The 21709-nt window shown below is 44.4% G+C and overlaps 1 protein-coding gene across 8 annotated transcripts in view; it reads right to left on the reverse strand.

Annotated features, from left to right (window-relative positions):
- FHOD3 (formin homology 2 domain containing 3) overlaps window positions 1-21709 on the reverse strand; it is a 496822-nt gene that overhangs the window by 178456 nt on the left and 296657 nt on the right. For all 8 annotated transcript variants that reach the window (XM_064379256.1, XM_064379255.1, XM_064379250.1 and 5 more), the window contains 2 exons: window positions 14205-14316; window positions 6717-6811 (listed from right to left, as the gene is read on the reverse strand). In XM_064379256.1, coding sequence (XP_064235326.1) covers window positions 6717-6811; window positions 14205-14316 — 207 coding nt within the window. The remainder of the gene's footprint in view (window positions 1-6716; window positions 6812-14204; window positions 14317-21709) is intronic.

The raw sequence follows: 21709 nt of genomic DNA on the forward strand, positions 1-21709 counted from the left end.
CTTCCGCCACTCACAAATGCAGCTTCTTTTTCCACCTGTGCAAGAGGGTGCTATACATCCTAAATAACATTTATCTCTCTTTTTTTTTTTTTGGCTGATTCTCTAGTATGCTCAGCAAATTGCACCACACTCTCACCTGTCCCTGGGCCTCCCCTCCCAGTTCCACCCTGTGGCCTCTGCTATAAGTTGTCCACCTATGACAAAAAAATGGAAGCTTCACCAGAAAAGTCTGTGAGGCAAATGTTTCCTGATGCCTTCACCCTCAGACACTAAAGGTGCCCAGCGTAGCTGCCTGACAGTTGGTATCTCTCCTCCTGTTTTTTTCTCAGACTTCGTCTTGACAAGGCCTTGACAAGTAAATCTTTACAGATCCCTCTCAGAGGGGGAAATTCTGTCCTACCAGACATTCTTCCCCTTCTCTGGGTTTTCACTGATTCCATCAAGTCCTTCTTGTAGGATAAAACCATTGTGGCAAAGCCTATACATGAATGTTCATAGCAGTGCTATCTGTGGAAGCCAAGAGCTATAAACACACAAATCCCCTTCAATAGGTGAATGGGTAAGCAAACATGCACCTCTACAAGGAATACTACACAGCAGTGGAGAGGAGTTAATATGTTGCATATATTAATAAACGCAGTCAAAGATGAATCTCAAAAGGCATGATACTGACAGAAGCCAGCCTCAGAGGGTTACTTACTGTATGATTCCATCTGACATTCTTGAAAAGACAAAATTACAGTGATAAGAGAATAAATCAGTGGTTTCTCAGGATTATATATAGGAGGTGAGAATGTCACTATAAAAGGATAACATGGGGGATATACTATATTATTATTAATCTGTATTCTAATTGTGAAGGTGATCAATCTCTATATACGTGTTACAACTCATATAGCTATATTCTGGAAGAAAAGGTGCATTTACTGCATCATAATTGTTATGGTTTGGATGTGCCCCGCAAAGTCATGGGTTGGAAATTTAATCCCCAATGCATGAGTGTCGGAAGGTAGAATCTTTAAGCAGTGATTAGGTAATGAATAGATTAGTGCTGTTATCTCAGGAGTGGATTAATTATTGTGGGAGTAGTTTCCTGGTAAAAGGATGAGTTCAACGTCTTACCTTCCCTACAACCTCCCCCCCCGACCCCCAACCTCACCCCCACCCCGTATCCCACTACCGGATAGCACAGAAAGAAGGGCCTGGCCAAATGCCAGAAGCTTGATATTGGACTCCCATACTCAAGAACTATAATACATTTCTTTCCTTTGTAAATTACCCAGTCTGTGGTATTCTGTTATAGCAACACAAAACAAAGACATAAAATTGGTACAGAGAAGTGGGGCTGTTGCTATAACAAATAACTGAAAACATGAAAGCAGCTTTGGAATTGGGTAATAGGTAGAGGCTGGAAAAATTTGGAGAAGCAAGCTAGAAAAAGCATAGATTGCCCAGAGCATTATCTGGTTGACTCTGGTGGGAGCTCAGAAGAAGAGAACACATGTAGGACAAGTCAGAGCCTTCTTAGAGATTGCTGAAGTGGCTGGTAGAAATACAAACGGTAAAGCCAATTCTGAAGAGGACTCAGATGGAAATGAGGATCAAGGCATTAGAAACTGGAATAAAAGCCATCCTTGTTTTATAGTGGCGAGAACTTGGCTGAACTATGTCAATGTCCTAGGGCTCTAATGAAAGATGGAATTTAAGAGCAATGAACTAGGATATCTGGTGAAAAAAAAATTCTAAGCAAAATAATGAACAAGTTGTATGATTACTTTTAACTGCATATAGTAAGATGCAAGAGGATAGAAGTGATATAAAGATGGAGTTTATTAAAGGAAAGCACAGTAGAAAAATTGGAAAAAGTCAGAGCCTGGCCATGTAAAGAGTGAAAAGGCATCTTTTGGAGAGCAAACCAAAGGCATGACCAAGTGACCATTTGCTAACAAGATTATAGTATGGACAGAAGGGAGCCAGTGTCATTCACCAAGAAGATGGAAGAAAAATTCCGAAGGCATTTTAGAGACCTTGCCTTGAGGTCTCTGAAATGGTACCAGCAGTATCTCAGCAGTCCCTGCTCAAGGCCACTTAGGGTCCTGCTCCCAGAATTCTGGTGTCAGATTTTTTGGCCACCCCAGCTGTGACTTGAGCAGGCCTTGCTGCTCTGGAAGGTACAAGCCATAAAATACCTGGTGCTAATTCTACAGGTGTGCAAAATACAAGAGCCGTGGAGCCATGGCTCAACCTAGATCTAAAAGATGTTGTGGACAGCCTAGGGTCCCAGGAAGAGACTTGTCATAGGGGTGAAGCTACTGTGGAGAGTCCCCACTAGGGCAATGCCTAGTGGAGCCATGAGAGTGAGGCAGCCCCCAAGACCCCAGAACTGTAGAGCTACCAGTGTGCAACTCCAGCCTGGGAAAGCTGTAGGCATAAACTCCCACCCAAGAGAGCTGAAGAGTGGGCTAGGCCCAGCAAAGCCATAGGGATAGGGTTGCCTGAGGCCTTGTGGGCCCAACCCCAACCCCAGTGTGCCCAGGATGTGGGACATGGAGTCAAAAGAGATTATTCTGGTGTCTTGAGATTTAATATTGTTTTCTCTCTTGGGCTTTGGACTTGGAACTAGTTACCCCTTTCTTCTTGCCTATTTCTGCCTTTTAGAATGTGAACATCTATGCCAGTTCCAACGATGTATTTTGGAAGTAGGTAACTTGCTTGATTTCAGACTCACAGCTAGAGGGAAATTTGCCTCAGGATGAATCGTGCCTTGAGTCTTACCCAAACCTGATTCGGATTAGACTCTGGATTTTGGATTTTGACTTCATACTGGAATTCATTAAGACTTTGGGGCTACGGGAATGAAATGGGTATAACTTCATGAACTTCATGTTCATGAGGAGGACATGAATTTTGGGGACCAGGGGCAGAATGCTATGGTTTTAATATGTCTCCCAAAGTTCGTTATGTTAAAAACATAATCCCCAAGGCAACAGCGTTGAAAGGAGGTAAACTGGATGGATGTCATTATCTCAGGAATTACTTACTGCAGGAATAGGTTCCTAACAGAGCATAAGTTTCATCACCTTCTCCTCTCTTCCCTTGCAACCCTGCAACCTCCTTGCCCTCTACCATGGATGAGACAGCAAAAAGGTCCTCACAAGATGTCTGTACATTGATACTTTGATATTGAATTTCCCAGCCTCCAGAACTGTGAGAAATAGATTTCTTTATAAATTACCCAGTCTGTGGTATTCAGTTATAGCAACACAAAATGGACTAAGAGAATAATTTTAAAACAATAAAAGTAAATGTAAAAACAAAGGCAAATACTCAGCTTGTAGCATCCAGGTTCATCATCCCCCAGCCCCACTGAACAGCTCCTCTCCCCACGGCTCCCTGGGGTCCTGCTTTCCCTGAACACCCTAAGCCAGCCCCGTAGTAACCCCTCTTGTTACTCATTCTACATCCCACCCCCAATCTGCTTCATTCTATTTTATAAGGTAATCAGTTTTAGAACAGTAACCAGGATAGGACTTAGTGTCATTGTTTTATCACAGAAGTGTCCATTTTTTAAATTCCATGTTATAGGGGCTTTTATTTTGTTGCAATCAATAGTTAGAAACCACAGAAATTACAATATAATTTCCCAGATTTTAGAGTCTGAATGTTTTCCAGACCCATATTAACATTTAATTTTGTTATTTTGTTTGGTATCTCAGAGGAGTTTACTCACTGGGCAAGATGCATTACTATAATGCAGCAAAACAAAACAAACCCAGCATGAGTGCTGGTGGCCTCTTGACTTGTTTAACCCATTTATGCTAGAGGATGTAAATTTTTGTGTGTGAAAAATCAGACCTTGGTGATGACCTTGAGCAGTAGCATATAAATAACACCTACAAGCTTACTGTTCCAGTAATGGAACACTAGGCATAAATGGGTTAAGGAAAGGATTACATTTAAATGAATTTCCTCAAGGATCTTTCTGGATGTCTCCTTGGCCAGAACTAAGAAAGGATGAGAAAGAACTGCCAGAAGAGAAAGAGTAAGTGAGGAATTTCTGGAATCAAATGCCACAGTATGCCAAGCAGAGGGTGACAGGCACTGGGTCTCTGCCAGTGATTAGCAATAAAGTACCCACAGTGTGTGCATGCTGCTATGATCATAAGAACATCTGGGCACGACCTTACCAATAAAATAGATAATTTTATTTAATCAATAAAATAAAATTACAATGTGTAACACTGTACCAGGGTGAAAATTCCATTTTTGCTGAATTCAGTGTTTACCAAAACAGGGTCAGTGACCAAAAAGGACAGGAAATAGATGACCTTAATCTTTAGATACCAACAGAAAACTGCTTCAAATCAAGTGGTAAAACAAGCTCAAAAAAAGATTTGAAAATAAAAGCAGAATTCTCAGGATTATACTTCAGAAAAGTTGTGCCCATTTCCTACTAGGGTTATAGGAGTTTCCTGTGTGTTCATCAACAAATGATACTTCATTCAAAGGCAATTATTGCCAATGTGACCTGGGGAAAATGTCTTATCATTTTTGTATGTATTTCTTTTGATCTTAGTTGGTTTCATGTCTTTCATTTGTCTACTGAGTTCACAATGTATTTAGGGTAGTGTCATTTTCTACCTTTCTTTTGTAAACCATCTCTCAGTCTGTCATTTGTATTTAGTTATAATTTGTGATTTTCATTTTGTACATAAGAACTTTTAAAATTTTATGCAGTAAAATATTTAAATCTCTTCCTTTGGAACCTTTTTCACTGGTTTTATTATTAAAATAAACATTACCAACCAGAGACTAATTAGCCTTCATCTCTTTTTTTTTTTTTCCCTACAGTTTGATATGTTCCATTAAATGCTTTAAGCTCTCTGGGACTTATCGTGGTATACGGTCAAAGTATGTTTTTGTTCACTTCCATTTAACAACACCTCTCCAATCAGTAGCTAGCCTGTCCCCACCAATATTAACTGCACAGTGAGTTGTTCTGTATACTGAGGCCTGTTTTAGAGCTCCTCTGCACCAATCATCTGTCTGCTGAGGAAAGGGCCAGACCACATTGTTGTAATCCGCAGAGTTTGCATAACATTTTACTATCTAGTAGGACAAGTTGCTCTTCATAATTATACTGCTTTCTACAGATTTATCCCCAATTCATCAGGGAAAATGTTTCTCTGGTCCCTTTTTCCAAGAAGGGACTCTGGATCTTTCTGAAGCCCTGACCATCACTACAGATGGTCTCGCAGGCTCATACCCAGTGTGAGCATGTACGGAAAGCACAAAAAAGGGCTATGGGGCAGCTGGTGAGATGCCTGTGCTCTGAGGCATGGAGATCCAAATAGAGAAACTCCAGACCTGAGACTGGGCCTGTCCAGGTCAGCATGGGTTCTCTTGTTTAAGAGCAGTATCTCTGGGGATGGGCACCAAGGACCAACACTGTCCTACAAGGTGGTGATCAGGGAGAGATGAGATAGGAGGAATGAGAGCACAAGGTGTGGTCCCCATCACATGAGACGAGTGAGAACCACCCCAGGATCCCCTATCTCAGCCCAACAGTCAGACTTCAATATGCAGTGGAACACACGTACCTCGTGTCTTCCTGACTTGTGAACTATTTTCTTAGAGTAAAAACTTCATAATTTATATTCTCTCAAGGAAAAATGATTTTAAAACATAATTTTGGCTAAGTACAGTGGCTCATGGCTGTAATCCCATAGTTTGGGAGGCCGAGGTGGGCAGATCACCTGAGGTCAGGAGTTCAAGACCAGCCTGGCCATCATGGCAAAACCCCGTCTCTACTAAAACACAAAAATTAGCTGGGCATGGTGGCATGTACCTGTAATCCCAGCAACTAGGGAGACTGAGGCAGGAGGATCTCTTGAACCTGCAAGGTAGAGGTTGCAATGAGCTGAGATCATGGCACTATACTCCAGCCTGGGCGACAGAGTGAGACTCCATCTCAATAATAATAAAAATAATAATTATTTTAAGGGGCCAACTTGATAGGAAAAGCAGTCATGAAATTCTGTCACCTTTCTGGTTTACTAGAAAAGGCCAAAGCATGAACACATGCAGGCAGGCACCCATAGGGCTTCATAAGCACGCATAGCTGCATACACACCCACTCGACATGTTGCATGAAGGATTTTCTCCTTTAGTGTAAGCTGCAGCTGTGGTTCCAGCCACCATGAGGGGGTGCATATGGTGTATCTCTTATTGAGAGGGAAAATTTTAGATTTTCACAATATATTAGTTCCCTATGGCTACTGTAACAAAGTACCACAAACTAATAGAAACTTAAAATAATAGAAACTTATTCTCTCACAGTTTGAAAGACTAGAAGTCTGATATTAAGGTGTCAGCAGGGCCATGCTTTCCCGAAAGGCTCTACAGGAAGTCTCTCTTTGCCTCATCCTCAACTGGCAGCCAGCAATCCCTGGCATTCCTTGGCTTGTGGGTGCATCATTCTGACCTCTGCCTGTCATCACGTGGCTGTCTTCCTTGCATGTTCACGTTGTCTTCCCTTATGTCCCTTTGCCTCTTATAAGGACACAGTCATGCTGCATCAGAGCCCACTCTAATGACCAGATTACATCTGCTAGGACACTATTTCCAAATAAGGCCACAAGCACAGATACCCGGGGCCAGGGCTTTAACTTATCTTTATAGGTGACACAATTCAACCCATAACACAGTCAACCAACCTTGTTCACCAAAGTCATTGCATAAACCAGTAGTTCCGTGTCAACTCCATCTTTTTCCTCCAGGATTTCCATGATATTTGACCAAGGTTTGACCCCTATGAGTAAAGCAAAAACCATTAGAAACAGCGATTCATCAACATTCTTTATCCAACTCGCATCACAGTTTATTATCCAAGGACGTATCCAGTGATGGCAGTGTCTCTCAGTCATCAAATTTCAAAATATGACACTATCCTTAGGATGGATTTGAGCATACTTCTAACTGAGAATATTTCTTAATAAGGATCTCTATCTCACATCATCCTTGTTCTTTTGACAAGAGCATTGTGTACGCTTCAGTGCCTGGATGCCTATCTACTTGCTTGAAAAATTCTTCATATCAAATATATAATTTTTAAAAATCCACTTATTGCAATTCTGTAGGTCATACATTTCCCCCAGAGCAGAAAAGTCTTGGTAACTATTCTATGAATATCCATCAGCAAACAAGGAAAGGGGATGTGGAAGATCTTAACATCCCTCTAGAAGTAACTCCAAGAAATAAGTGACATGCCTGTCTAGCAAACATCTCAAGAAGTGAAGTATATTACATCTATTCCATCAAGACACAAATACTGTTTAAGTATCAGGTAGGTACAAGGTCTAGTGAGCAGCTGCCCTCAATAGGTTTACAATCTAATGGAGCAGCTAGGCATAAGCACAAGAACAGACACCAGCACAGAGCAACAGCTGAGATGTGTCCAAGCATGCAGCTAAACCTGTCACTGTGCAAGTGAGCTCTCTTGCAGCAGGGATGATTGCAGAGGGCTTGGCACAAGAGGTGGCTTCTGCCTGGGCTCTGCAGGTGAAGGCTCATAGTGGTTACTTCCAGGCTCTAGGAGGGGGCAGGAGAGTACTTCACATTCACATTCAGGACCACTAAGCCAAGGGCAAGACCACAGAGGGGGACACAACACCTTGACGTGGTTTTCTCAGCCCAAGATGAATATCTGAAGTGAAGTGAAATAAGAATTGCCTTGCCCTTGGCTTGGTGGTTTGCAACATGAAGCTCTTTCCTGCTTTCTCTATAAAGATCTCAAAGGGATACTGCTTATTTTTGCTTGAGAGAAGTAAACTTGGAAATAACCTAAATACAGTAGCTTGCAAATGCTGGTCCTTGGATGGGTTATGTCAGAGCTGATTTTGACCTTGTAAACAAAAGTTCCCCAAGGACTGTGGTAGGATCTGTCTTGTTGATCTCTGTGCTCTTAGGACAGCACCTGGCATATAGTACATGCTCAGTAAAATGTCTGCTGAATAGAGAATGGAGACCTCTGAGAAGGCATGAAGTGGGTAAAGCTGGGGCAATTTTAAAAGAACCAGGAGGCAGATGCACGTGGTAAGGAAAGCAGAGAAGACAGGATTTAAGAGGATTAAACAAAGAATAGGCTCCTACTTACTACAAGATGTCAAAGACACAAATGTAGCTCAATGTGGAGATCTTCTGTCTTTCCAAAGTGAACAGAAAGCCTTTTCTTTGGCTAAGTTGCCCAGTCAGTCAGTCAGAACTGGGCTGTCTTCTACGCTAACTGAGCATGGAAGTCTTCCTCGCTAACTGAGCACAAAGACATGTTCTTTCACCTGCTCACTACTGAGTTATCTACTTGCTGATGTTGATCATCAAACTGCTTGGAAGTCCACATCACAGTGTGGTTGTTCTTCCAACCCCCACAAAATAACCATCTGAGCCCTCAAGACAGTCAATCAATATGATCAGCAGGCCTTGGGTCTCACTGTCCAGGTGCAGTTTAAGAGATCTGGATGCCGCCGTTTGTGTTTATAACAGGAGCAGCTTCTAACATTCATATTTTGTTTCAAACCTTGGCATAAAACACATATTCTAGTGAGTTACCCATGCATGGTTCAAAGGAAGAATGTTCAGGGGAGAAGGTATTAAAACTAAGGATTTCTAGTGGTGCTCATGGACCCAGAACTACTTTTGGTTTCTTACTTTGGAGCCAAAATGCCAAACAGGGCCTGAGGGAGCAAAGGCCAAGGAACCAGCCCAGAGAGAGCGGGGGAGGTAGCCAGACTACGGCCGTCCTCCCCTTAAACAGACACATGCACACGTGTGCATCTAATCTTTTATAATAAGAACACCCAAACACTGGCTTAATTTAACTGAAAAATGTGTTCTTCAGCTGTGTTATCTGAGTCTCTTAATACCATTTAAGGATTTTAAGTCTGGGAATGTGCGTATATTCATATGCTGTTAAGATGGATGTTCATTCTTTTTATTGTTTTGGGGCAGAAAATGGGAAATATTTACAAGGATGAAGGTGAAAGGGAAGAAACATTTGGTTCAACACAAATAGCACTGGCAGGCCTCAGGCTAAGGCCTGTGTAAAACACCAGCGCTTGCAAGTTTCCTAGGAGCTCCTGTCAGAATTACATGGTCCACTTACTGCCCTCACTGCCTTTGCTAACTCCCTACAGTGTGCGTGCGTGCTTGTGTGTGTGTGTGTGTGTGTGTGTGTGTGTGTGTGTGTGTGTGTTTTGTGGGGGAGAGGATTCCTATACTGGAATCACAAACCACATGATACTATCCTTTCACATAACAGAGAAAGAAACCGGACCCCAAAGGAGTGGAATGGAGGGGCTCAGGAAGTTCACCTGGAGCTCCTAAGGTCTCTGGAGTGACTGTACCCACTTCATAGGATTACTGAGAATTGTCATTGGGATAAAGCACTTTGTCTTTTTTCCTCAGCGCTGCTGGAGTGCATTAGAAGACAATACTTAATCATTGTCATCTGTCTCTCTCCAACTCCACCGCCCCTCACCCCCACACAAAACACTGAAGTACAGGTTCTGTGAGAGCCTTTTCCCTGATGACTGCAAGCACACAACTGATATTCAAATACGTGCCGAATAAATGGGTCCTATGTGAAAACTGTTTAGAGTTGTGCCTGTTACATGGCAGATACCTAGATATCAGTAGCTGTAACTGTAATGGTGGTGGTTGGTGGAGACACCCAGTTTACCTCCAGGTGGACCATCTGCACTGACTCCCTGGCCAGCCCTCTTAACTCAGATAAATAAATACACACAGAATCAATTGCTCAATACTTCCCCCCCTCACTTTTCTAAATCTCTGCATTAAATCCAAAGGAAACTAAGATATTTAGCTTAGTGCCTCGGACATGGGTTGGTCTAACCTTCAAATAGAAGCTCTTCACAGCATGTTCCACGTCTTTCCACATAATAGATAAACACACTCAATGTAGATGCTTCTGCTATAAATAACGGTGGAAACAGAGCTTGAGTTCTGTCAACGTGTAGCTTCCACTACGCTTCACACGATCTTCACAGATTGACATACTCTTAAGCAGAAGGCAGAGATGACTGAAAGGCTTGAAAGGATGGCTGAATTTTCTCCCCACTAATCATGTGTGATACATATGCTTAAGAATTATGTCATATCTCATCACCTTACATTCAAATGAAAAACTGAACTACTTCAAAAGCTATGCTGAGCCAAATTAGTGGGACTCAAGATTTATGACAAATTTCAACATGAGTTATCCTCTCTGGTCACTTGCCTCACCCTCTGTGGGAGAGGCACACCTGTTCACTCAGATGGAAGGACCCCATACCCAGACAGCAGAGGAGTGTCAATCACTTTCCCATCAACCACCACAGGGAAGACCTCAAGGAAAGGGAGTCTCTGACATGGCAAAATGACAAAGCAAGGCTCTCTAAGGGCTCCCATGAGCATTACTGCCTTTCTCTCTTCCTGCCAGACCCTGGTCACCAGAAAGGGAAAGTGACTTAAAGATGCAAGCAAAGAAAAGGAGATCCAGTGGTCTGATTTTAATACCATACCATGACCCAGAGATGAACTTGAATCCACCTTATTATCTCGGCCCCTGAGCAAAACTGCAATTGCCTGTGTCAAATGGAGCATTTTAAATTTTCCTTCTTCATAAACACTGATCACTCCTTAGGATGGACTTGAACCCCTTTGGCTTTTATCCCTGCTAACTGGCCCACTCTTGGCCACAGACCAAATTGCACACACTGCAGAATGAAGCCTCTGGTTAGCCCACATGCAGCATGTATGATGTTTATATTTATAAAGCAACCAAAGGAATTCACTCTGGACAACTTCATTTACTTTAGGCAGTAATGATTTTTGAGGACTGGTAATTTATTTGTTGGTTTTATTGCTGATTCCTTAAATCTGACAGTTTTCATCATTCAAAAGAAACTATTTAAAAAGACAGCTGCTTATTTGTCCATTCGTCCCTGCTGAAGGATGAGTCTAAAGCCACTTTGAGAAGTAAAATTTATGATTTATAAACTTGTACACAAATGGATACGCTCAGTTTACCCTAAATCACCTCTGGCACCTGTCTGCTCTCTCACCCAGTTGAGAGGGAACTGAGGGCTGCTTCTAAACCCACTAGGTGGAAACACACCTGGAAGTCATGTTGCTCTCTGCAGAACACTGTGACATATTTATATGTTTAATTCCATCATAGGATTCATGAACAATTTTACTAGCAGTAAAATAGGATGATGTTATATGTATGCATTATAAAACCACAGCCAAGACCACACATGTTCATAAAGAAACATGCTATTGAGCCACACGTGATAAGCTATTTCTGAGTTTTTCCATTAGTGTCATTGCTTTTTTTCAGCTGCTAGTGCTCAGCGGCAGACAGATAACAGCAGTTGCCAAAGGTTTAAGAAATTTTATAGGCAAAAACCATAAAGCCATAAACAATTCATTAGCTGTTTTTTTTTAATTTTTGCTGATCAGTAAAAGATGGCCATTGCTTAATGTTGGTGGAAAGACTTGGTACAAATGAGAATCTCTGGCTGGGGCTATGGATGGAGTCTTGGATATGGCATACAAAGCCCTGGGTTCATCTCAGGATCACTCCCTCATCCAACACAATATTCCCTTTATGAGATATGAAGTCCAAGGAAGGGAACTCTGAGCTGCCAGCTCAGCAAAGCCAAAGGAGAACCCCAGGTCATGAGAAGCTGGCCCCTCTAACTCACACCCATAGCAAGGGCCCTTGGGTTACCTGAAACTTAGGACAGGAAGATAAAGAGTTTATTAGTTGTCCTAAAGCAACCCCCAGAGTTAGGAGATGAAGTACAAATCCTTCAGGGGTGAAGGAGAGGAGCTGCTGCCTACCAGCTGCCAAAACACTCCGCTGGCCTTAAAACTAATTGACTGGCCTTGGAAAAGCCTAGCTAGACCTGGTTTCTGTGCCATCAGCATTCCTTATCAAGGATTCTTGGCCGGCCCCATGATCTGCTCTTAGCCATGAGGGTCTTTCTACCTAGCAGCAGAGGGCAACATGCTGTGGCAGAAGAAACTTGCCTCAGCTTGGGAAACACCTTCCAGACTCACAGGCCCTGACCGTGTGCTAGAGTTTGTCTCCCTCACACACCAACAAGAACGGCGAGTTGCCTCCTGGCCTGCTGCCAGCCATGCCTAGTGCCAACAGCTGCCTGCATGTTCATGTAGAAAGTATAGGAGCCCCAGTTTAAGGTCCTGGATGCCTTTCATTAACTTTTTTTTTCTTTTCTTTTCTTTTTTGAGACGGAGTTTCACTCTTGTTACCCAGGCTGGAGTGCAATGGCGCGATCTCGGCTCACCACAACCTCCACCTCCTGGGTTCAGGCAATTCTCCTGCCTCAGCCTCCTGAGTAGCTGGGATTACAGGCATGCGCCACCATGCCCAGCTAACTTTTTGTATTTTTAGTAGAGATGGGGTTTCACCGTGTTGACCAGGATGGTCTCGATCTCTCGACCTCGTGATCTACCCGCCTCGGCCTTCCAAAGTGCTGGGATTACAGGCGTGAGCCACCGAGCCTGGCCCTTTCATTAACTTTTACTCAAACTTCTAAAACAACTCAAGCTACTTTCTTTCACATGTGGATTCAGCATTCAAAGGTGGATCTGAGTAATGCTAAATCATAGATACACTAGTTTGAATCAAAAGTGCAATTTAGGCCCCTCGTTTTGTTTCTGACACATTCTGGTTGGTTTGCGCATACGTGTGTGCACACACACACACAGCTATAAGGAAATATATCAACCGGTTAACAGTGATATCTTTGTTGAGATCAGGAGTGAATCTTTATTGTCTTCTTTAACCTTTTCCCAAGTTTTTAGTAATATTATTGTTATAATCATAAAAAGAAAAAATATTGTCAAGTTTTTGTTCTTGAGTCTTGTGGAGATAATGAGAATAATAATTGAGTCCTATCAGGGAGGAAAACAAACTACAAAAGACGAAAGGATAAAAACCCTTTTATGTAATCCCAGCACTTTGGGAGGCCGAGGCGGGTGGATCACAAGGTCAAGAGATCGAGACCATCCTGGTCAACATGGTGAAACCCCGTCTCTACTAATACAAAAAATTAGCTGGGCACGGTGGCGCGTGCCTGTAATCCCAGCTACTCAGGAGGCTGAGGCAGGAGAATTGCCTGAACCCAGGAGGCGGAGATTGCGGTGAGCCGAGATCGCGCCATTGCGCTCCAGCCTGGGTATCAAGAGTGAAACTCCGTCTCAAAAAAAAAAAAAAAAAACCCTTTTAATCGGGAAGCATTTTAATTTCAGGCTCCCCAATATCACAGGGTCCACAGCATGTTACACAGTAACCCAGAGCCGAAGCTCGTTCTTCACCATGTGTTTGCAGCATGCCTGCTGGCTCTGGGCCAGCTGGGGTGATGGGACACCACGCTGGGAGACAGAGACCCCATCCTTGAGCAGAGAACCCCCACTGGGAGAGACAGAGATGGGCAACACTACCACAGCAGAGAAGGGGTACATATGTGGGCTTTAAACACACATGCCCAAGGTAAAGGGGTGGGGTTGCAGCCCAGGTGGAAGATGGGGGTGGCAGGTGGGCAGGAGTTGAAGAGCAAAGGGCCTCCTCGGTTAGGGGAAGGGGACTGGCTTTATGCTCTAGGCACTGGGAAGCCACTGGCAGGTTTTAGATGTGAAAGGATGTGACCAAACTGTTTTGGAGGGTGGCCAGAAGCATAGGTTAAACATAGTGAGGGCCTGGGTAAGGCAGGGCAGGGGATAGAGGAGAGGAAGGGGGAAGATTCTAGAAACATCTGGGGGTCATAAGCAATGAAGCATAGAAGGGAGGGGAGGAGGGAGCCAGGGCAACTCTGGACAAGACAGGAAGAACAGGAGGAGGAGCTGGACTTCCGTGTTTCGATAGGAGGAGCTGGGTAAGGGCAAAGGCAAGCCCAGCATCTGACCTCTCCCAGGTAAGCCCACGAGCACTTTTCTTCCATTGTCAAACCACACTCCGGCCCTAAACTTTGTGTGTTTACTATCCTCAAAAATGTTTCTTGCAGTGAAAGTCCACCTCTCGGGAATTCTGTTAATTCTTAATTCTGTCGCAAGCATGTAGAACACGGAAGCCTTAGACATCTTCACCTTCATGACATAAGGAGGCGGGGACTACTCACCTCTTTTCGTGTCCACAGCAGTGACAGCCTGAATTAGGAGAGGCGCATTGGACTCCGAGTACTCCACAAAGACGAGCAGCAGCTTCAGGGCTGTCTTCACCACCAGGCGGAACTGTCAGAAGAGATAAAACCATCACATCGCTGCCAACGAGGCCTTGTGCACCTGAGAGCATCTTCCTAACTGCAGCGGGCACCCAGCTCTCCCCAGATGAGATGCTCTCAGTGATTACACAGATTCCTTCACACATCCTCACAGTCCCTCATTAGACACCTCAGAAGGCAGGTGTTAGTACTATCCCTATTGTGCAGATCATGAAACTGAGGTAACAAAGTTCCCTGCTCTCAGTCACGCAGTAAAATACAGAACCAGGACATGAACCCAGGATGCGTGGCTCCAGAACTCACGCCTGGCAACTCTCAAAACACGAGCATTTGCTGAATTGATTACGTCTTCGTTTTACCCCAACTATAACATTGTGAGGTAGGCACGAGCACAGTCTTATTTTTCTGGTGAAGAAGCAGAAACAGCAGGTTAAACAATTCGTCCAAAGTCACAACAGCTGGCTTGTCAGTGGCCCCATCCCCCTATTGGCAATATGCACTTTCAAGGAAAGAGGGGGCTTATTTTCACTGTGGCTGCAGGGCCTGGAACTGCACTTGGCGCAGAGGGAGCTGGAATAAATTGTTGACTGAATAAATCAGTCAGTGACCAGGTCAATCAATCCATGACCTCTCACCCAGCCCTCGAGCCTCTGTCACTGGCTGTGGCAAATCAGCTCCAGCTTTTTCCTGTGTTCTGCAGCCCAAGGAAAATTCTGTGCCTCTCGGATGCATCTGCCCACATCACAGCATTAGGGGACATGGGTAGAATTTATAGGTAAGTTTGGGGGCCCAAAGAAGACACTGTGTTGTGCAGTCCACAGGGAATAGGTTAAAAACACCACCCACCCCCAGTCACTCATCCACATTCACGCAACCCCTTTACCCCCTTGCTTCCCTCTCCTCTGCTGTCATACCTACCAAGCACACCATCTGTCTTTTCCTCAATTCCACATCTCTCTCCAGTCAGTGCCCACGTGCTCAGCTCCCCTTTATGAGGAAACTTCTCTGAAGACTTGCTACAGTCCCTGGCTCCGCCTCCTAACTTCCCACAGACTCATCACCACCCTTCAGATTACTCGTCAAGGCCGCCAGTGGCCTCTATGCTGTCGAATCCACTGGTTACTTCTCCGCCCATTTTTGCTCAGTTCTCAGCACCATGTGACAAGTAACTGCTCTCTCCAGAAACAACTTCCTCTCCCTCTGGGCAACCAAAGTCTCCTGAGTGGCTCCTTTTTCAACGGTTCCTTTTGGGCGCTCAGTCTCTCGGTGTGGGAAGATGGCAGACTTCACTCCTCTTTACTCTCCCTCTCTCCCTTCCACACTCTCTCTAGGTGAGTTCATCTAGTGCCCTGGTTTGAAAGTCTACCTAAGACCAGATGCTAAATATTGCTCTCCAGGCCTGACCAAACTCCTGAACAGGCGTCATATAACCTCCTGCCATTTCCACTCAGATGCTAACAGATTCACTGTGGTAAAAACAGAAGTCTCACTTTTCATTCACACTGACCCCCTTCCACCCACCACTCCCAACCTGCTCCCTCCAAAGCCCTCACCTCAGGACAAGGCTCCACCACCCTGAGCACTGGGAGGGGTTCGCCTGCACCTCCCTCACCCCATCCCCACAGCAAATCCATCCACCAGTGCTGGAAGAGCTCCCTTCAAATTCTGTCTCAAACCTAACAGTTTACATTCTCTCTGTTCATCACCCTGGACCACCACAATAGCCTAAGTGCTTCTGGCCTTGTCCTGCTGAAGTCCATTCTCCAAAATGCAGCGAGAGTGACCACTGCAGCCTCCTGCTCTCAAGCCTCAGTCACTCCCCATCATGCCCAGGGTGCTGCCTGTCACCGCAGGCTTTCTGTCCTGGCCTCTGGCAAGCCCTCTGACCTCCTTTCCTGACACCCCCATGCTGGCCCAGTGTGCTTCACATGCTAAGCTCTGTAGTTGTGTGAGTGTTTTTCACACAGCAGAGTTGATCCATGATTCAGGGTCTTCTCATTGTTCTTCCTTCTGCCTGAAGCCTGCCCGGAACCAGTCATCACAGGACTGACCTCATCCTTTAGGTCAGAGAAATTCTCATTATAGAAAATGCCTTCCTGACTCCTTTACCTAAAAGAGCCCCTTGGTCATTATCACATCACTCTGTTATGTATGTATGTATGTATTTATTTGAGACGGAGTTTCACTCTGCTGCCCGGGCTGGAGTGAAGTGGCATGATCTCAGTTCACTGCAGCCTCTGCCTCCCAGGTTCAAGTGATTCTCCTGCCTCAGCCTCCCAAGTAGCTGAGACTACAGGCGCTTGCCACCATGCCTGGCTGATTTCTGTATTTTAAGTAGACATGGTGTTTTACCATGTTGGCCAGGCTGATCCTGAACTCCTGACCTCAGGTGATCCTTCTGCCTTCGCCTCCCAAAGTGCTGAGATTACAGGTGTAAGCCATTGTGCCCAACTACCTCATTTTTTTTTTTTTTGAGACAGGGTCTCAATCTATCACCCAGGCTGGAGTGCAGTGGCGCAAACATAGCTCACTGCAGCCTCAAACTCCTGGGCTCAAGTCATCCTCCCATCTCAGCCTCTCGAGTAGCTGGGACTAGAGGTGCATGCCGCTACGCCTGCCTAATTTTCTTTAAAATTTTTTGTAGAGATGGGATCTCTCTCTGTTGCCCAGGCTGCTCTTAAACTCCTGGGATCCAGCAAACCTCCCATCATGGCCTCCCAAAGTGCTAGGATTTCAGGCATGAGCCGCTGCAGTGGTCCTTTTTTATCCACGTCCTTTATCATGATCTGAAATTGCTACAGACACTGGTTCACCTACTATGCCTCTGTTGCCCCTAAGGAATGTAAGCTTCATGGCAGCAGAGATGCTATTTTACCCATGAGAAGCTGTTCAGTCAGCACAGGTGTGAAGGGTAGGCCAGCGCCCGTCCTCCAAATCCATCCCCGTATGTTGTGTGGTGTGAGCCTTCCCAGCCCCCAGCCTCCCTTTCCCACCTCGTAGCAGTCCCCAGCAGAGCCAAGCCCCCCTCCCCACCCCCACCATTGAGCTGAGGGCAAGTCATGCCTGGGGCTTCCATTCTTGAGGTAAACTCCTCCCCCCACAGGGAGCTGAGTACTTTAGAGCGCTGGGAACTAACTCTTCAGAGAGTGTCTACCCTCATAACTTGAGGCCACAATTGTTCCTCTGCTTCTATTCTGTAGGAAGAAACTACATTCCAGTGTATTTTTCTCAACTACACGGTTGGAGGTTGAAGGGCAAGGTATGGCATAATGAGTTGTGCTTTGTACATTTAGGGCTGAAGAAATTTCTTCAAGTAAATAAAAAGACCTAGCAAGTTCAGGCTTGGTGACTTCCTCAGTGGGTGGACTATTATTATGTGGTTTAAGCCTCTAAATGCCTTCCCAGGAAAGAACCTGGCTGCTGCCCAACCCACTCCCCCAATTAGCTGGTCTCAGAAGGGCCCCTTCACCCACCTCACAGAGGCTCCCTCTGAACATCTCTGTGGTCATGAGGCCTTGACCGATACGGTCTCAGGCACCCAGCATCCCTAAGCCATTCTCCCATATGTGGCTCTCTAATTAAGAAACCACTGTTTTCTAGCAAAGCCTCATTTTTCTGTTGGTCTCAACATGCCTATTCCTGCCTTTCTCCCTTCTGCGATACAAGCTCTGTTCGGAGTATTTTTGGCAATCTAATTTGATTTTTATTTTTTTTAATCCCAAACATCTTCTGATTCATAATTTTAGGTTCCTAGGAATTTGGCTTCTATTGAGTTTAAGTTTATGGGGATGTACTTTTGGAAGCTTCACTATGTAAATTAATAATAAGCACATTAAACACTTTAGCAAAAAAGAGCACTAAAATATTAATTTTATAGAAATGCATGGTGCTAATTGCAAGCATGTACTAATTCACTGTCAAAATATGTCCTGCAGGACCCTCCTCAGAATTACCTTACTAGCATTACTGCATCGACTTGAAAGTAAAAAAGTTACATTCCATCAAAAGAATTCTACAGGCAACCTCATTTATCCAGAAATCATGTCTCTGATGCCCTCATGTATCTGGAATACAGTCAAAACCCTTGGAAGCTTGGAACATCCACAGTGGAGGCCACACACACATTCCTTCAAGTCCAAAGACACTGGTCACCCCACAGCTCTTAAAAATCCATGCTTGGTGTCCCTTGCGCTTATGTTAGACACATTTTATAATAACTGGAGTGGATATTAAGATTCACAGCCCACATCTGCTGAGAAGAGACAGACCAGAGAGGACAGTGTTAGAGCAGGAGAGGCAGGCCTGGTGTGGCAGCAAGAAAGAGTGTCACAAACAAGGAGAGTAGAACAAGCTGCACAAATGCCACAGCACACACCACGGTGTGGCCCAGACACGTCAGCAAAGCGTCACTACAGTCTGAACTGTCTGATTTTCAGCTCTGCCTGGCATGCCTTCACGTGGTAATGAAGGGGTCCACTATGACCTACAGGCTCAAGCACCTGCCCATTTGTCCAGCACCAAGAGAAATCAATCAGAATTGATTCTCATTCTTATGGAGCATCCCAGGCCATAGAAGATACAGCAGTCATAAAGCAGTCACACAGGAATATAGGGCAACAAGCAGGCAGCATCAGCATCAGTGGTCTCAAGACAACCAGGCTGGCAGGGAGGGAGTAGGTTCCCTGTCTCTGGAGGCTCTGCATGGCCACTTACAAAGGCCTTTGCAGAAGGAATTCAGAGCCTGTAGACGGTGGACTGGCTGACCCCACGTAAGGTCCCTCCGAATCCAAGATTCTCTGTTTCTACTTTCAACAACGTCTTGAGTGCCAGGTTGCTGAGGACAGATGCAAACAGAGAGCATTCCTAGAGGACATAACTGGATACAGTCAGCCTTTCCCAGCTTCCATGGAGCAAAAGAACCCTGTGATGGCCTTTGGGCTCCTGTTCACACAAACAATCCCTCTTCCTGTAGGCTGGAGAAACACACTGGAGCTCTAGATCCAGCCTTTGGGCTTTCTGTTACCTACATCTTCTTTAATTACAATCTAGGAAACACTAGTATTCCATCTTTAGTTGTTTGTTATAATAAGGACTATGTTTATGTTGTTCTAAAGCATGTAGCTAAAACACAGTATATAACAGGAATCTGAAATAATCCCCTTGTATAAGGGGGTGCAAAAAGCAGGAACATACAGATGGCTGTCAATTTTTGCACATTTCATAATGATGTGGCACATTTTGGGGGTTACTGAGCTGAGCATTACTTTCTGTTGCAGCTGTCATTTTGCACTCTCAAAATAAAGGCTACAAGCCTTCAAAGGACCAGAGATACCTCTTGACCCAAGGAAGTAACATTTTTCAAGCCAAGCCTCAGTCCAGGGACTGAACCTCCATATTCTATAAATAACTCAGGGCTCAATGTCAGCTCCGTGCCAGGGAGGCTGGGCTGGAGGGAAGGGCAGCAGGATGGTGTCAACACAGAGCCTTGTTGTTTTTATTTTCCAGGTCAATCCACAGGAAGAGCGTGGAGTTGCCTGTACAGAACCTGGGTATCTAGATTTCAGATAACATGTAATCACCAAATATGTGGGAAGGTAATAAAAAGACAGTTTCTTAATCCTTTTACACATAAAAACAAACTGGAAGTCCCTTCACATTTTACTGCTAAGAACTATACTTAGCAGGTCAAATATGCTGCTCGTTAAGCAAAAATAAAAGAATTCCAAAAAATCTTCAAATTCCTCATTTCTCTTCTAAAAATTCAACAACCCTAAAAAGAAAACAATTTCCAAACCTCAAGACTGAAATTACAAAGGGGGTTGGAAAACCATGCTTCATTCTGTTTGTCTCATTTTCCACTAAAACATCATAAACGTTTGTTACATAAATGGATGCTGGTTATTAAAACTGAGTTCGAAAGTGGTAAGATAACTTGATCTATAAAGCTTTGCCACATTGTTTACAAGCTCATCGGCACTTTAGAATATACTAGGTATTGCTATAAAGAAAAAAAGATCTCAAATGACTTAAGATACAAACTGTTTAAATATTGTATCCCAATGCCATACACTTAAGCTCAGAATTTCTGAGCAAGCAGCTCAGAGCGCATTCTAAAGCTTTCAAAACTGGTTATCAAACAGTCCAACAGACATCCCAAACTCCAAATTTCTCCCCTCCCGACCTCTAATAGGTTATCTAAAACATGAGGTGGGTATTATCAGAAATAAAGTACAGACCCAAACATATTAACTAAGCGCAGAACTCTGGGTCTTGGCTTGCAAGTGTCTTCAAGGGAGAGTGTGGAGACCAGGGTTGGTGTATCCGCCAGAATAGGAAGTCATGTACACCCAACCCACGTGGTCCAGCCTAAGGGCCTGATGGCCAACCTGCTTATGGCACAATGCAATTTGCAGGATTTCCATTATTTGCACAATGCATTACTGCAATTTTCAGTATAGCAGCCAGGTGTAAGCCTGGGTAGCCCTTAGGATTTTACTAGTGAACAGGAAATCTTACAGAATGTAAAATATAGCAAACAACCCATAATAATTAAAATAAATGATAATAAACAGTGCTACAAATTGGCATTTTCTCTATTGAGATAAAATTCTGGGACTTAAATGGAGGTTTGTTACCCTAGAAAAGGCCTAGATGACCAAGCATATTTTTTTCCTACCTTAACTCTGCTCATCTTTGGGAAACAGGATGCCTGAGGTCAGAAGCTCCCCCTCCTGACAAAACTGGCTCAGACTGGTGAGACCCAGGTCGCAGCTCACTTGACCTCTAAAGATTTTCTAACTTCATTAATAATCTAATTCCCATGGAAAAAGACACTTCCACCAGCACCATGACAGTTGATAATCACCATGACAACAATCAGAAGAAACCATAAAAGGACAAAAAGAAAAGTGGCATTCCGGTTTCAGAAGTTCTCCCCAGAAAAGGCATGAATTTTCCTTCCCTTGCTTTTAATGCTCCAACCCCTTCATTAAAGATGCCCTGTATCTGTGACTTCCCGCCTCTCTTGAACCGAGGAGTTGATTTATGAACCACGCTCCCACGTCTCAATTCCATGGCCATCGAATAAAGCCTGCACTGTTTGGGGCATCACTTTTGGTTTTGTGTATTGGCTTCACAGCACCTATCAGGGAAAGGCTCCCTTTTGGGGGGACTGGCTTTGTAAGAGCTTCTTTAAAGAACCATGAATAAAAGTGGAAAAGAATCAGAAAACATCCACTTTGGAGTAGGAGGAGAAGGGCTGGCAGGCGGGAGCTGGAGAAGAGAGTGGCAGAACCCTGCGGGCTTCCAGAAGCCTGTGCTGCTTCTGATTCTCTTGCCCATCCAACTCTCCTAGAAAAAGGTAGAACATCTCTCTCGGAGGAACAGCATGCTGCCTACTGCAG

The sequence above is a fragment of the Aotus nancymaae genome, unplaced genomic scaffold, assembly GCF_030222135.1.
Source record: "Aotus nancymaae isolate 86718 unplaced genomic scaffold, 86718_ANA_hifiasm-v0.15.2.pri h1tg000020l, whole genome shotgun sequence".
Taxonomy (NCBI): Eukaryota; Metazoa; Chordata; class Mammalia; order Primates; family Aotidae; genus Aotus; species Aotus nancymaae.